Source organism: Stegostoma tigrinum, chromosome 25 (genome assembly GCF_030684315.1).
Source record: "Stegostoma tigrinum isolate sSteTig4 chromosome 25, sSteTig4.hap1, whole genome shotgun sequence".
Taxonomy (NCBI): domain Eukaryota; kingdom Metazoa; phylum Chordata; class Chondrichthyes; order Orectolobiformes; family Stegostomatidae; genus Stegostoma; species Stegostoma tigrinum.
In genome coordinates, this window is record NC_081378.1 from 10,751,636 (window position 1) to 10,768,003 (window position 16,368).

Genomic DNA, 16,368 nt, shown 5'->3' on the forward strand with positions numbered 1-16,368 from the left:
TCCAAGTGAGCATCCTCCCTGACCTGGTACTGACACAAGGAGCCACCCACTTTAACACTGTTATCGACCAAACCAAACCCCTTTCAAATATGTGAAGTTGTTAGTCTGGACCCTAATGTTTTCTTATTTAAAGACAAGAGTAAGGTGCTGTATTCCAGATATAGTTCAGTAGGTTACACTATTCGGCTTTAAGCAAAACACACTTTATTCTTACTCTTTAGTTAAAATACAAGTAAAAGAAAGAAGAATTGGTCTAACTTTAACTCTATTGGAAAACTTAACAGAATAATAGATTACTTAACTACTAAATAGTAGCTGTTCCAATCTTGTGACATCCCATAAACACACACTTGGCAAAGGTAAATTCAGTAAAATAGCTTGTCTCACATACAATGTTTCTCCAGTCTGGGAGGAAAGAACACAGAGAAAATTCTGGCAGGACAATTTATGGCGGCTTCCAAATCCCAAAGACTAAAAGCTAAATTAAAATCCCTGCTCGATGAGAGTTTGAGTCCACCCATTCAGGATGCTTTTATTGTTCCAATTTAACATAAAACCTAAGGCCTCACAAATATTTATTTTATTTGATTAGAACAGACTGCTCAACACCTCTGTTCAATCGCTCTTCAGAGAGAATAAAAGGGCAAATTTCACCTCTTAAAGCCATAATATTGTCAGTATACATAATTAGGAACTCTGAGTCAAGCTGGAACTCATATCACATATGTTTAAGATCACCCGTTCTCTTGTTAAATTGGGTTTTTGGGAGGCCGTTGAGCAGTTAACATCTGGGTGCTAAATTGGTGCTGGTGAATTTAAAAGATGCTATGAGCCCATTTGTTTACAATAAACATGATGGACAGAGAGAATTAAGTTCCCACTTTGCATCAAGCTCAAATCACCACTGACCCTTTAGCTGCCAGATGTGGCTGCTAGGTGTCTGTGTAATGAAGCAGAATATCTTCTTAAACATGGGGTTTGTTGATTACTGATCTATTTTACTAAGTAGATACTGAAAGTCAATTTAATTTGCTACTGTTTCTAAAAGCAATACCGTTATGTTTATAAGGAAGCATTAGCCCCCATTTTCTCTTACTTATATTTAATAGGCTTGCAAACATTTTAATGCATTTTATGCAAATTGTTCTCAGCCACCTTTTAAAATGACACCTGTTTTGTTGTAAGCAGGCTAACGCCTTTAACACGGGATCTTAGAGCTTCATTTTGTATTTAATTACCTCCATAGAAAAGTCTCAATAGGCCAAAGACATTAGAGGTAATGTCAGTCTAGCAAAAGCAATTTCACTGCAGATGCTGGAAATCTGAAACAGAGAGAATGCTGGAGAAACTTAGCAGTTCTGGCAGCATGAGGCAGAAACAAAGTTAACGTTTATTGTCTGTTATGACTCTCCTTCAGAATTTTGAAGAAGTTCTGAACTTGATTTTGGGTCAACTCTATCATATCTTTAGCTGTTTCTCACTCCACAGAGGAATGTTGATGTTTTAATTTAACTCATTAACCCACAGCAGTCATGGCATTGATGTCTCTTGAGATAGTTTCTCGCCAGTTATTCTCAAATTTAAGGAGTATTCATTTAAAGGAAAATTTTGGAAGTTCGCTTTTTGAAACTTGTGGGCCATCTGTTGTCATGGTGACAAATATGGATTTCGATGCTGATGTCCCAAAGGCTGATTGGATTTTTTTTTCCTGTTCAAATGGTCGCATGTCAGTTCTTTGTTTTTGTAAAAGGTTGAATAGAATAAGATAATCAATGTGAAAGAAGCCCTGAGCTGCTTGGCATGTCTTTAATCGTTTAACGCAGAAGGAGAGGTTTTTCCAGCCCACATGTCACAAGTCCTGAAATTACACCTGACTGATTGTTAGTCTTTCGGGCACCAGCACAATCTGCTGTCAGAATGTCAGGGCTGAGTAATCCATGGGATCTTTCGACAGGTATTAGGTTCCTGGCTAATATTTCATCATTGAATCCCTAAAGTGTGGAAACAGGCCCTTCGGCCCAACAAGTCCACACCGACCCTCAGAACATCCCACCCAAACCCATCCCCCTATAACCCACCTGATCTACACATCCCTGAACACTATGGGCAATTTAGCCTGGCCAATCCACCTAAACTGCACATCTTTGGACTGTGGGAGGCAACCGGAGCACCCGGAGGAAACCCACACAGACTCAGGGAGAATGTGCAAACTCCACACAGACAGTCGCGGGATGGTGGAATCGAACCCGGGTCCCTGGCGCTGTGAGGCAGCAGTGAGCCACCACACCACCCTTCTGAAGTATTTGTTTTAGATGGTGTCCCAGAATTCCTGAAAGCTGCCTGTGATAGTGCTGGAAACAATCCCAATGGTTGGGTGGGAGAACCGCTAGGCCTGCAAATCAGGCGTGAGGAAGATCGATTCCGACCACACCACCCTCTCCTTTTTAAGGACCTTGCATCTTAGCCGTCGAAAGTAAAATGGTTATTGTTTCTGGAGTTGTGGCCTTGTTGTCTAATGAACAGTTTTGCATTTTCTACACCTTGTCAAATGCCAGCCACTTCTGGGTTCAGACCAGTTTGAAGTTTTTTTTGCTGGAGATTGCAACATTTGGGATCTATACCCTGAGACATTTAGCCAACTTAAGAGAAAGAGGTTTCAATGCCAGTGAGCAATCCACCTCTCTTCCCCCACCCCTCCAGCTGGGGGATGTTGAGCTTTGTCTGTCCTGGTATTTCATACACTTTTAGATTTAGTCACTGAGAAGTTTAGGGTTAGCTGCTGCACACTGTTGTATCAACTAGCAGGGTGCAGACTTTGTCATGGGATCTTGTGGCGAATGGGCTGTAATAATTAGTCTCTGCTGCATTAATGAATGATGATCCTGTCAACCTGTTGGAAAACTTGTGTTCCTTTACAGTGGGGTGCGGATAAGTTCGGAATGGCCACCATAAGTGACTAAGTACAGTGCCATCCTCATTGGGGTCAAACATGAACCAACAACCATTCAAATGTTGGGACATCTTAGAATCATAGAATCCCCTACTGTGTCGAAGAAGGCTATTCAGCCTATCGAGTCCACACTGACCCTCTGAAGACCGCCTGACCAAGACCCACCCCCTCTCCCCCATACCCTTAAACCTACATTTCCCATGGCTAATCTACCTAGCCTGCACATCGCTGGACACTATGGGACAGTTTAGTATGGCGAATCCACCCTAACCTGCACATCTTTGGACTGCAGGAGAAAACTGGAACACCCAGAAAAAGCCCACGTAGATATGGGGATAGACAGTCACCAGAGGGTGGAATCAAGCCCTGATCCTTGGCACTGTGAGGCAGCAGTGCTAACCACTCAGCCACTGTGTTGCCCAACCTGGGGGAGTTGTAACTCAGTGCAGGACAATAGAAACTTCTGGGATTATTTTACAGGTTCTTTTAAAAAATGGTTAGTGCTCTGTAGATTTGCCAGCATTTGGAGTCTGTGTCTACACACAGTGAAAGGAAACATTTTCGACTAAGACATATTTGACCAGAGAGATAGTTTGAATGTGTGATTCCCCTCCAACCATTGTGGGGAGCGGAAATTCTGTAATAGTCAACTTCAGATAAATATTTCAGTAAGCTCTGTTTGAAGATAAAGCTTAAAGTCAGCAAATGAGGAGGCTACTGTTTGACTAAGGAAATTTGCAATTGCTAAATAAATACATCGAGTTGTAGCCGTTAAAGATTTGAATTCGACACCATTTAGAAAGAACGTAGAAGTAAGCATGGAACCCCTTTTCAAGTTTTACCTTTAAAGTTCTTGTTGTCTCTTTTAGAGTATGTATTAGAATTCTTACTCATTGCATTTCTAATCTTATTTGAGAAGTAACTGTGTCTTATAAGAGCAACGAGGTAGAAAAAATTAAATTGTTTAATGCTACGTAATGTTTCATAGATTTTTTTTACAAATGGATTGAATGGGAGGTGTCAGCGAAAGAGTGTGTTTCAAACATGGTGCGTCCAACTGATTAGCATCCTGTAACTTTTGTTGGGAAGTGACATCAGGAGACACAGCTTACTGTTGAAAACCTACTAACCCTCAGTTGTCTAACCTTGGCTGTAGGAGAGAGGCTTGGGGATAAGTTAACTAAAGGTTGCTTATGGTTGTGGCAAGCAATCATAAGTGCATTATAGTACCAACGATGGAGTAGCCTATTTTAGACCTGGTACAGTATAAGGAGACAGAATTAATAACGAGCTCATGGCAAAGAACTGTCGAGGAAAGAGTGATCATAACATGGTAGAATTTCGCATTGATTGAGAATGAGAAACTTGGATCTGAAACTAGTGTCTTAAACATTTATGTAATTACAGAAGTATTAAAACCATGGTGGGTAGAGTAGACTAAGTAGGTAAGTAAGGAGTGGCAGAGAGACAGTCAGAGGGTTTTTTAAAAGATGAAGCTGAAAAGAATGAACGATGCATTGAAACAGAGTCTCTTGCCTCACCACTCCATCCTAACCTTGTGCTTCTGTCTGCAACAGGGCTGCTCATCGCCAATCGTGGTGAAGTTTGCAGACACTCAGAAGGACAAGGAGCAGAGGCGCCTGCAGCAACAGCTGGCCCAGCAGATGCAACAGCTCAACACAGCGACCTGGGGAAATCTCACTGGCCTGGGCGCCCTGGGACCACAATACCTGGCTGTAAGTGGTCATTGGGGAACCAAGAACAGTATCGAGTTTGGAACAAAAGAAGTTTTCGTACCCCAAAACATGCATACAGTCAGTCTTTTTTTATTTCTTTTTTTCTTGATGCAGCATAAGTGGGGAATGTGAATTGGATGTCATTAATTTAATTCCCTTCAGGGAAGGGTAGAGAAGAATTGTACTGTCTGTACAGTTTGGGAAATGTTTAATAATATCTGCGAGCTTCATATTCTCTGTGGTTTACATTGAACATAATAGCTTCATAAACATTACATTTAAGTCTCCTCCTTTACATCATTGTTTGGTTTCTAGCCTCCAGCTTGTGTTTTTTCCCCCTGTATCACTGTTATTCTGGCACCAAACAGCAATTCCAGGACACAATCACATCGTCTACGTAAAATGTTAGGAAGTTCTGAGCAATCTTTCCCTCTCCTAAAAAGATATTCTTGCGTTTATATAATGCCTTTTATGGGCAATGCACAGTATTTTACAGCTGATTAAGTAGTTTTTGAAGTGCCGTCACTTTTGTAAGTTCACATTCGAGCTCCTGCGTTATCTATGATAATGGCCAGATAATCAGCTTCGGCTGAGCTATAAATATTTGATAGACACTGAGGAGAATCCCTCAACTTTTATTAAAAACAATGCAGTTCCATCCAAGGGAACAGAGAAGGTCCCGGTTAAGCATCTAATTGGATAATATCCCTGAAAGAACAGATCTTCCTCAGTAATGCACTGAAGAACCAGTCCCAGGAGTAGGATTTCAACCCACAACTTTCTGAACCTGAGGCTTCAACTGAACCACAGCTAGAACCAGAAAATTGATGAGTTTTACTTAGTTAATACTGCTGTACAATGAATGAAGTCCCACAGCATTGCGTCTGTGTTAATCTGTGTCAATGCTGCTCATCTGCAATATTAGCCTATTCCAGGTCCTGTAAACCATTGAGCTGAACCAAATCACCCTAATTCCTGAAGCGTTCTGTGTGCAATATTGGGGACTAATTACTCAAATAAAAATGGATCTTTGCAAAGTAATATTGCAGAGGTAACACCCCAGCTTTGAGACACCAGGCTGTGGATTCACAGTGGAGTTAAAGCATTTAATGTAGGTTGACACTTCTGGGAAGGCTATATCACCACAAGTGCAGTCTATCAAAATAAGTCCATCTGTTAGTTGGATGTTAAAAATATGTCTCATGGTACAATTTGAAAAATAGCAGGGAGTTGTCTCATTATTCCCAAAGCTCCCAAAACAAGATGAGCTAGTTGCTGGTGGTTTGTGGCACCTAGCTGTGCCATCGTTAACAACCACTTCACAATGCGACTGCCCTTCAAAAGTAATTCATGGGCTGCAGCGCACTTTGGAACATGCTGAGAATGTGAAAGAGGTCCCAATGAATGCAAGTTTTTAGTTTGCGTGGTTCCTGTTGTTGATATGACATCAGCTGGCAGTGTTTAGAGGAAGCTTCTTACAAGAGTCACAAGAAACTGCCCATTTTACTCAGAAACAGTGCACGACAGCAAGTAGTTGAGAAGGGCCTGTGGACAAGGTGCGGGGTTCGGCCATTCAGTAAGATCATGGCTGATCTGACTGTAACCTCAAATTCACATTCACTCCAGTCCCATCACCTTTTGCCCCCACGCTTAGTAAGAATGTGTCTCTTCCTTTAAAATACTCATAGATTCAGCTTCCACCATCTTCTCAGGAAGAGAGTTCCAAAACATGCCATTTTTAAAAAAAAAGTCAACAAACTACACAATTGGAACTCATCTCCTTATCACCGCAGGGTGATTTCTCCAGCAAAAATGGAGGATAGACTCCTATTGTTAGAAATAGGCCATTTGGCCCATCAAGTCTGCACTGATTGTCCAAAGAGCATCGCACCCAAACCATGCCCCACCACCCTATCCCTGTAACTCTGTATTTCCCATGGCGAACTCACCTAGCCTGCATGTCCCTGGACACTACGGGGCAATTTAGCATGGCCAATCCACCTAGCCTGCACACCTTTGGACTGTGGGAGGAAACCGGAGCACCCGAACGAAACCCCCACAGACACGGGGAGAATGTGCAGACTCCATGCAGCCGCTCATCCACGGGTGGAATCAAACGCGGGCACTGTGAGGTGGCAGTGCTAACCTCTGAGCCACCCCATGCTGCCTCATGATTGCCTCAGTTTGAGTGGAATCAATCCGAGTAACTTTCAGCGGTGCGCTCTCCAGGCGTGATGGCTAGAGGGGCATCACTGAATCATCTCCATTTGGCTCTGCGATTGTGGTGTTTCTCTCTGCCGTTGCAGCCTGGCAGCAGCTGTACTCAGATGTAAATGAGGCGGGAAGGCTGTCTCCTGAGGAACTGCAGCTGTTCCCACGTTGGAGTCTGTGGGCCACTTGCCCAACTAGTTGCAGCTGCTGCTTGGATTTCAAGCAGAGAAGGACACTTTCCATGTAAGGTGCATAATCATTAGCACACAGACAGAAGCCAATTGACTACTGTGCCTCTCTTTGAGAGAGACATCCTATTAGTCCCACTCCCCCAGCCTTCTCTCCAGAGCCCTATAAAGATCTGCCCCTGAATTTCAAATGTGCTCTCCTAGATTTTCACTGTTCTCGGGAAACTAGATTCCTTTAACCTGTCCATTTTCCCCCTGCCATCAGCAATCATAATTTCCTGTTGTGGATATTATACCGATAGCAGCAAATTACCAGTCACTTGCCTGGGAATGGCTTCCCTCAGCAATGAAACAGTCCAAGGTCTGAATCAGAAACTATCAACTGAATGCTGTGAAGGTCAAAGGGAGAAAGCTGTCAGTAATTTCAAGGCTGTCATCTAATCTCGTGTTTGAAGTGATGATGAGACACTGCTTAAAGTTTACTATTAATTTCTTTATGCAGTACAGATTCAACCTGAATCCTTGGAATCACATCCAACCATTTGTATAGTGAGCATACACACGGTCCACCTGAGTCAGTGGTCCCATAGCGTTATGTATGCTCCAAACAAACTTCCTGTCACTTTTTTTTTCTGAACAAAGGTCTAAGCCCGAAACATCAGCCTTCCTGCTCCTGAGATGCTGCTTGGCCTGCTGTGTTCATCCAGTTCTACACCTTGTTATCTCAGATTCTCCAGCATCTGCAGTTCCTACTATCTCTTCTGTCACTCCTTTTCTATCTAACTTTCTACTAAGCCATAGTCCTCATGTCATTAACTAGGATCTCCTTAAATACATTATGCACTTCAACTTTTCAGTGTCCTAACAAGTTCCCCATTTTAGCCACACTTTGGCTGAAGAGTTTTCTCCTGAATTTCTAATTGGATTAATGGTATGCATTATGTACCAAGAGAATCCAAGATAATGAAATGTGAGGCTCTCTGATGAAGGGTCCAGGCCCGAAACATCAGCTTTTATGGTCCTGAGATGCTGCTTGGCCTGCTGTGTTCATCCAGCCTCACATTTCATTATCTTGGATTCTCCAGCATCTGCAGTTCCCATTATCACATGCACCAAGAGAATCTGGTTTTCCCTCCCACAAATCGAAATGGCTCTTTTACATTAAAGCTGTATTGAAGAAGTGTTTGCATCCTCAAAATACTTTCATCATTTTCTCTGAGGCAGCAAAAAACCTGTGTTGTAATTGCTGTCCATGTAATTGTTCAGTCCTGTGTTGCACTCTGTCCTTTTGACGTGCACACAGAGTAACTGCCAAAGCTGCTGGTCAGGTGTACTGTTGAAGAGGCTGATGTGTACTGTTGCTCAGGATGTTAATCCAAGTATTAGATTTGGATGTAAGTGAATCGGACTGTAATAACATTAGGGAAAAATTGCCTGTCATTTATGCTTTACTTTTGCATGGACATAACATTTTCAGAGTATAAAATGTGAAATCCTCCATGATTAGGGTTTGAGAAGACCCATGGAAGGCTGATGATGCTCTCGGTGAGACATAGCCATGAAATATAACTTGATGGCAGCACGCACAGAGCCTGTGGTAGGGCATCAGAGTGGAAACATCTCCATAGCCTCCTGGTTGTTTCAGTGAATCAAGAATCAGGCTGCTGCTGACCAGCAGTCAGAGAAGGCTCTGGCTCTTGTCAGTGCTGATGCCCAGTTTGCTGAACCTGAAAGAAGTGATCAATTGTAATTCCAAGCAAAGGATCAATTTAGTACAAAGGAAAGCACAAAATATATTTTTTCACGTGTCGTGTCATTTGGGTGCATTAGCATCATTGAATTTAAATCAATCTTAACGTTTATGGGATGCTTTGACACAGAAAGCGGCCGTTTAGTCTCCCTTGACTGTGCTGCTGTCTTTTTGCAAAAGCTGCCTGAATATTCTACTTTTTAATTTCTCTCATGACCCTAATTAGAAGGGAATTAGAGGACAACTTGGAATAAAATATTAAGTGCTGGACAGGATCTACCAAAGGAGCATGAGAAGGGGAACAGATCCAACTGGGCTCACAATCTTGTCTACCATCAGTCACTTGCTTTACGAAGTGTCCACATGTAGAGAGATGTAGGTGTCATGGAAAAATGAAGAGCTGTAAATTGTTGGTTTTGGGGGCAGGGAATAAATCTGAATTACAGAGACTTTCTAGCATTGAAACAGGCCATTCAGCCCAATGGTCTATGCCTAAGATTTTGCTGGCACATGAACCTACTCGCGTTGTACTTTATCTAAAAGCATCAGCATATATTTCTATTCTGTGCCCCCTCCAGTGTTAATCTAGTGTTTCCCTTGATACATCCGCACTACTTGCCTCATCTTACTCTACCTGGCAACAAATCCATATTATAAACACCTTCTTGACAGAGAAGAGACACAGAGCATTTCTAATTCTGCCGAGGGCTGCTAGTATTAATAATGAGCTGAGTCTTTCAGGTGAAATGTTAACATGAGGTCCCTTCTGCCCCACCAAGTGCAATTGAAATATCCTGTGTTAACGTTCAAGGAAGACCAGGGTGTCCTGACTAATATGAAGAAACAGATTATCCCTTCATGTATTTTTGTGGGATCTTGCTGAGCTCCAAGTGCTTGCCTTGTTTTTCCACATCACATTAATTACCATACTTCAAAAGAACTTTCCTGGCCTGAAAGCATGGGGGGGAGCATCTCGAAGTCATGGAAGGCACTATACAAATGCAAGATCCTTGTCTCTTTTTTTGACACATGGCAGAGGATTTGTTTTCAGACGCAAGTTTGTGATAGTAAAATGTGTTTATAGTGTTCAATGTGTTTCACAACTGTACAGAGAATATATTGGACTATTTGGCCCTTGAGAGGTTTGGGGACCTAAACTGAGTGGGACTTTGTTTGTTTTGGAAGCCTATGTGTGCTACTTAGGAGACGGCGCAGCTCATGGAAGTGTATTTGGAATAACAGAGGACATCTGAACCGGTTCCATCAAAATGCGTGCCCTCTTGCTCATATTTAAATGGTGCTACACAATGTCAAAATGAAACGAGTTTCTCACTTCATGTCATCCAGGGACAAAGAAGCTTTTCCTTTAAAGGTTGAGACATGTCCATAACACTTTCACATTTCAGGTAGATACTTGTATATTTTCCACTCTCGGCTAACATGAATAAATATGGCTGGAACCCGAGTCTCCAGTGTACACTGGGAGTGGTTTATTGTAGCTCGCTTTAAACAGTCTTCTGGAAGTATAGCTGTCCCATTTACTGTGAGTGCTGCCAATCGGTGACTTGAGTTGTTTTTAAAAGCTGCTCATGGATGTTGAATGCAGATGATAATTGGGAGCAACTTAAAGAACGCTGAGCTGGGCTGTTGTCAGGTTATAGGGTATGCTGGAGCTTGATTCTGGAGATGGACTATTTTCCCTGGGTGAGTGTTCTCTCTCTCCCGGTCAGTCTCGTTTACACACTTCAGGCGACGACTGAAGAGTGTCCCTGTCCCTGTACTCTCACCTCACGTCACTCCCCCGTATGACTGCGTCTGCCGGTTACCCTGATGACCCACAGACAGCATTGTGTGCTCCGTCCTGCAGCTAAGGGTCAGACAGTGATGATCCGCCCGGATTGGTCAGGACCCGCGGTGACGATCTGCCCGGATTGGTCAGGACCCGCGGTGATGATCCACCCGGATTGGTCAGGACCCACGGTGATGATCTGCCTGAATTGGTCAGGTCCACAGTGACGAACTGCCCACATTGGTCAGGATCCTTGGTGACGATCCGCCCGGATTGGTCTGGACCCGCGGCGACATGAGTCTGCTGCCTCTTGGAGTTGTGCCTCATTTTATCCCCTAACACCATGACAGCACGCTGGAGATACCGAGACACTAGCAGCTCCCCACAGTACAGTGCAATAGCACAATGGAGTCTCTCCACATGATGCAGCTTTGCTTCATTCCCTGTTAAGTTGTTCATTGTGTTGTGCTTACACAGCTGCAAGGCTCACTGTGGGATTTAAGTGAGGGTTTGGTGTCAAATGCACTTTTCCAAGATGGAAATCATTTTGAACAAAGTTTAAACTTTCAACCAGATCATTTATTCTTGTGCATTCTAGCTGGAAACTTGCCTCTGTCTCTGTGTCTGAGACTGTTTGAGTGTGTGTGTGTCAGCATAGGTTTGTGTGTGTGTGTGTGTGTGTGTGTGTTTGAGTCCATCTTCATGTGCATGTGTGTGTTTGAGAAGGCGCATATTTGTGCTGTCACATTGATTTGTGCTCACGTGCCTGTCTGTCTCCATGCTTGTGTCTGCAAACATGTCTGTGTGACATTTGTTCCGATCTGCACATAAGATACATACTCACCATGTTCATCTTTAAAAAGATTGTTTCGATGCAGTGTCTGCCCCGTGAAAAGACAGTTGTGACGCCCTCATGTGGACTTATTCTGTGCTATTCAGGATCAAATGAAGAGCAAATAACTTCATTTTAGGTTTAAAGTAATATCTATTCACTTACTCAGCCTCAGCTAACCCTTTGACACAGGAAACTGTCTGGATCAGAGCAGTCAGTGATAATGGGAACTGCATCTCATGTGCTCCTGAGATGCTGCTTGGCCTGCTGTGTTCATCTAGCTTCACACTTTGTTATCTTGGATCAGAGCAGTCTCCTGTTTTGCAGTCCACCATATCCCTCTCTCCAAGGCTCCAACTTGGTTCCTAAAGTCAAGTGAGAGTGACTATCTCTGTGAGGATCTGTTCTGTCTTCAGCAGAGAGACCCTAGAAACCCCTGCTGTGTGAGCCAGCCCATGTGCATGCAGAACAACCTGCCTGTTTGGAATCACTTATTCTTTTCTAACATAGTAGCTGCTATCCCAAAGGTTACAGCACTCTTGACTCTGCAACCGTCTTATCTTCAAGTTAACCGTGCTGAGAAGCCAGAGCTGTTTATAATCAACTTGAGATCCACTTCGCATCCCTCAAAAACAAATAGAAGCAAGGTGATAAATGTGCAATTCAGCTTTGATTGACACAGTCTGGTTGAACATACCCACTTGATTGTGGAGAGTCACAATTAGTCATGGAATGTTGTTTTAAGTGGCTGATGGGTTTTGAGGTATTAAACTGATGAATTGTTTTTAGGGCAACGATGTTGTTGAATTGTTATCTTACTTAGCCTTGAAAAGGATTAGACATTAATATGGATTTATGCACAACACTGGTAGGAATGTTCAGTTTATCAATGGGAGAGTGGAAAATGAGCTTCTGAATGGAAACTTTTATGAAAATCAAGAGCTTAAATGTTCACACTACAATTGGATTATTTTATTTATTCACAGCTTTTGCAGCAAGCGACTTCGACGAGTAACCTGGGTGCGTTCAGTGGCATTCAACAAATGGCGGGTGAGTAGGAGATGTTCCATGTTGTTTTCTTCCATAGAAATGCCTTATCAACTGCTCAGCCACATTCTCATTTCAGTAGCTATGCCTTTGGAATGCACTCTGACAATACACAAGCCTGCTATTACAGCACCTTGACCCTCTTTCAATTTGGTGATAATAGTGCACTATGAAGCAACATAATACGTCCTCCAGAGATAATAGGAACTGCAGATGCTGGAGAATCCGAGATAACAAGGTGTAGAGCTGGATGAACACAGCAGGCCAAGCAGCATCTCAGGAGCAGGAAGGCTGATGTTTCAGGCCTAGACCCTTCATGAAGGGTATACTGACACTCTGTCTGATTTGCCTTTGCTGGCACATTCCCTCTAGAATTGCTGCACACCACGCATGTACAATGTAAAAGGGAATGTTGCTTATTTGTGGCCTTTTTGCCATTGCATTTAGATATCCTTATCCTTCTACCAGAACTACCTCCGCTTGCGGCACGGTGGCTCAGTGGTTAGCACTGCAGCCTCACAGTGCCAGGGACCCGGGTTCGATTCCAGCCTCGGGCAACTGTCTGTGCGGAGTCTGCACATTCTCCCCGTGTCTGCGTGGGTTTCCTCCGGGTGCTCCAGTTTCCTCCCACAGTCCAAAGATGTGCAGGCTAGGTGGATTGGCCATGCTAAATTGCCCGTAGTGTTCAGGGGTGTGTGGGTTATAGGGGGATGGGTCTGGATGGGATGCTTCAAGGGGCAGAGTGGACTTGTTGGGCCGAAGGGCCTGTTTCCACACTGTAGGGAATCTAATCAAAAAGACCAACCTTCACATTATCTCCAGTTTGTCCAGCGACGTTTCATCCACAAAATACTTATTGATAATGACATGAGTGGGGGTTTTAGATTTGAGCTATTGACCAGTCACCCAGAACCCCACAGTGCCACAGGAGCCCTGTTTCAATCAGATGAATGATCCTTGTTGCCATGCCTCTCAGTGCCTTGGTTCCTCATACAGTGTTTGCTGTTCCTCAGAAGACATTATGAGTTGCAGTTATGCATGAACCATTATAGCTGGAAGCGTGAACAACTGCAGCCTGATACCACTCAGACCCAATGCTGCATACAATTACAGTGATGATGCTTCAGGGTGCTTGTCGAGTATGTGTGTTCACAGCGCTCCTAGTCAGTGGCATTCCCAAATTAAGCAGTTCAGAACACGTTACTGAATCAAACTCCAAATTAAGCCATTGTATTCCAGATATGGAAAAAGGAAAAATGTTAAAAATGTGATGTGACCCATACTTACTTTAAGCCATTTCCACGGTCTTTAGCATCTGAATTAAAGCTGCAATTCCGACATCATATTAAAGGGCCATCTTATGCTAGAGCACAGAAGCCAAGGCTGATACAGCTGTGTGGTACTGAGGGAAGTGCTGTCTTGAGGACGAAACATGAAACCAAGAGCCCATTGGCCACCTCAGGTGAAGGTAAAAGGTCCTGTGACACTATTGTAGCAAATTCTTCCCAGCATCTTGGCCAATATTTATCCTTCAACCAACAGTTAACAAATATTTATCTGATATTTGTCACATTGAGGAAGTTTGCTGTGTGCAAATTGGCTGCTCTGTTTGAAGTGTGGTCACTGTTGTACTTGGTTTCTAAGTACTTCGGAGCTCTCTGTGGCTGTGAATAGCAGTAAGTCCAAACCCCCCCTCCACTTTATTCCAGTCGACAATCGAGAATCTACTCTGAAACAAAGACCTGCGGATGCTCAAAATCTGAAACAAAAACCTGAAGAAACTCAGCAGGTCAGGCAGCGTCTGTGGAGTGAGGAAAACAGATAATGCTTTGAGCCCAGCGACCGTTCTGTTCTGAATAAGTGTCACACTAGAGTTGAAACATTAATTCTGTTTTCTCTCTGCTGATGCTGCCAAAAAAAAGCTTGCTTTTATAAAGTTGAATGCGTGTCTGCCTGTAATACGCATGTTCTAACCCTGGCACAGCTGAGGTCTGAACAACTTCCTGAATCTCTGCTGTGGACACTATAATAGACCCAGGGAGAATCATCCATCTGTCATTTTTTAACTGTTAGTGATTGGCAGCCACTCCTAACATCTGACATCTGTTCCCACTTATTGATATGCAGATTTATGCTAATCATTGTGCACAGTGAGAGGAGAAATTATCTAAGGTGAACATTAAATTAAATTTACATGGCCTTCTCATTGTAAATAAAATCAAAGTTTCAGATAAGAATATTCAGCTATGTGGGGATTTGATGCTGGACTGAGAGAAGGGGGGAAGAATTTTATTTTTGACAAAAGTGCTCCATTGCTAAATATTTAGCTGAGAGCAGTAGGGTTTAGACAAAACTCCCCCTGCCCACTTCCCCTTGAGGTTTCGATATCAGCAGCTCATTGTGTATTGCTGTTTCCGAAATGTGAGTCAATTGCCCCGAGAGGAAGATCGGGGTCACACACTTGACTGAAATTATTTTTTAACACATTCCCAACCTCTGGATTGCTGAGCCAGTTGTTTAACTCTGGCCACCTCAAGCTTGAACACAGCGATGTGCTGCCCCTTATGGTTCAGTATTATTCCAGCATGCTGCATTCACCCTGTCTTCAGCTGCATCTCATGAGATTTTGTGCTTTGGACACACAGCTCATCCATCATGGCACATCACTTCCTTTGTGACCTCCTTGATACGGTCTCCTATAGCTTCAACATTCTGGTCTCCACACCAGCACCCCGCCCCCACCGCCCCTCCAGCCCCAAGTTCCGAAAGCAGCGCGGTGGCTCAGTGGTTGGCATCGTTGCCTCACAGCACCAGGGACACGGGTTCGATTTCACCCTCGGTGACTGTCTGTGTGGAGCTTACGTGTGCTCCCCGTGTCTGTGTCTCCGCAGGGCACTCCGGTTTCTTCGCACAGTCCACAGATATGCAGGCTGTGTGGATTGGCCATGCTAAATTGCCCATGGTAGCGAAGGGTGTGCAGGCTAGGTTGATTAGCCATGGGAAATGCAGGATCATATCAGTTGGGCCTGGGTCGGATGCTCTTTGAAGGGTTTGATGGGCTGAATATCCTGCTCCCATATGATAAAGGTTCAATGATTCCGTAAGTTTTGGTATCTTTGAACAATCTATGTATCTAAAAACAAACTGCTTGAGGCTATCTTTTAATATTAAAGGTGCACCACAAATCCAGCTGGTTAACCAGATGACCAGTGAACATATTCAAAGCCATGTTCCTACAACTCATTGGCCTAGTTCAATCACCTGACTACTTGACAAGATAGAAAATCTCTTCGGTTATTTTTCATTTTACCATACTGGAGCACAACAAAATACTGAAGAACTATTTGTCATAGGAAACCATAACTCTCTCCTATTGTTCACAATATTCATAATGCAGAATTGTGAATGAAAGAGATGGGGACATTTCCAAATTAGGTGTAGTTGCCAGGAAGGTGCCACCTTCTCAACCTCACCACCCCTCCCACACCGGCCCCTCACCTGATGCATATTGACCCTCAGGATAAAATCACCACCAGTTGCCTATCTCCAATGAGAGAGTAATTGTACAGTCCTCTCGAACTGTGCTGGCTTTGAAGTTTTTTACTTTTCCAACATTCTTTCCAGGAGGCATGTTTTACCCTTCAAGAGGATATGAGCGCCGGAGTAGTAAGTCTTGCTTCAGTTGTAAAGGAGCTTGGTTGGAGCACATCTGGAGTACTGTGTGCAGTTTCCATTGCCTTAACTCCAGAAAGATTTCATTGCCATAGACAGAGTGCAGTGAAAGTGCAGCAACTTGTGGCCAGGATGGTGAGACTGTCCTATCAAGAGAGAGTGAGCAAACTGGGCCTGTGTTCTTGAGAGTTTC

At 43.5% G+C, this 16,368-nt stretch overlaps 1 protein-coding gene across 30 annotated transcripts in view; it reads left to right on the top strand.

Moving 5' to 3' along the window:
* The window catches only part of celf2 (cugbp, Elav-like family member 2), a 910,164-nt gene that overhangs the window by 859,166 nt on the left and 34,630 nt on the right, over positions 1-16,368 (top strand). For 27 of the 30 annotated variants that reach the window (XM_059654470.1, XM_048554197.2, XM_059654471.1 and 24 more), the window contains 2 exons: positions 4,528-4,764; positions 12,443-12,506. In XM_059654470.1, coding sequence (XP_059510453.1) covers positions 4,528-4,764; positions 12,443-12,506 — 301 coding nt within the window. The remainder of the gene's footprint in view (positions 1-4,527; positions 4,765-12,442; positions 12,507-16,368) is intronic. The other 3 variants (XM_048554193.2, XM_059654478.1, XM_048554212.2) reach the window with 1 other exon arrangement.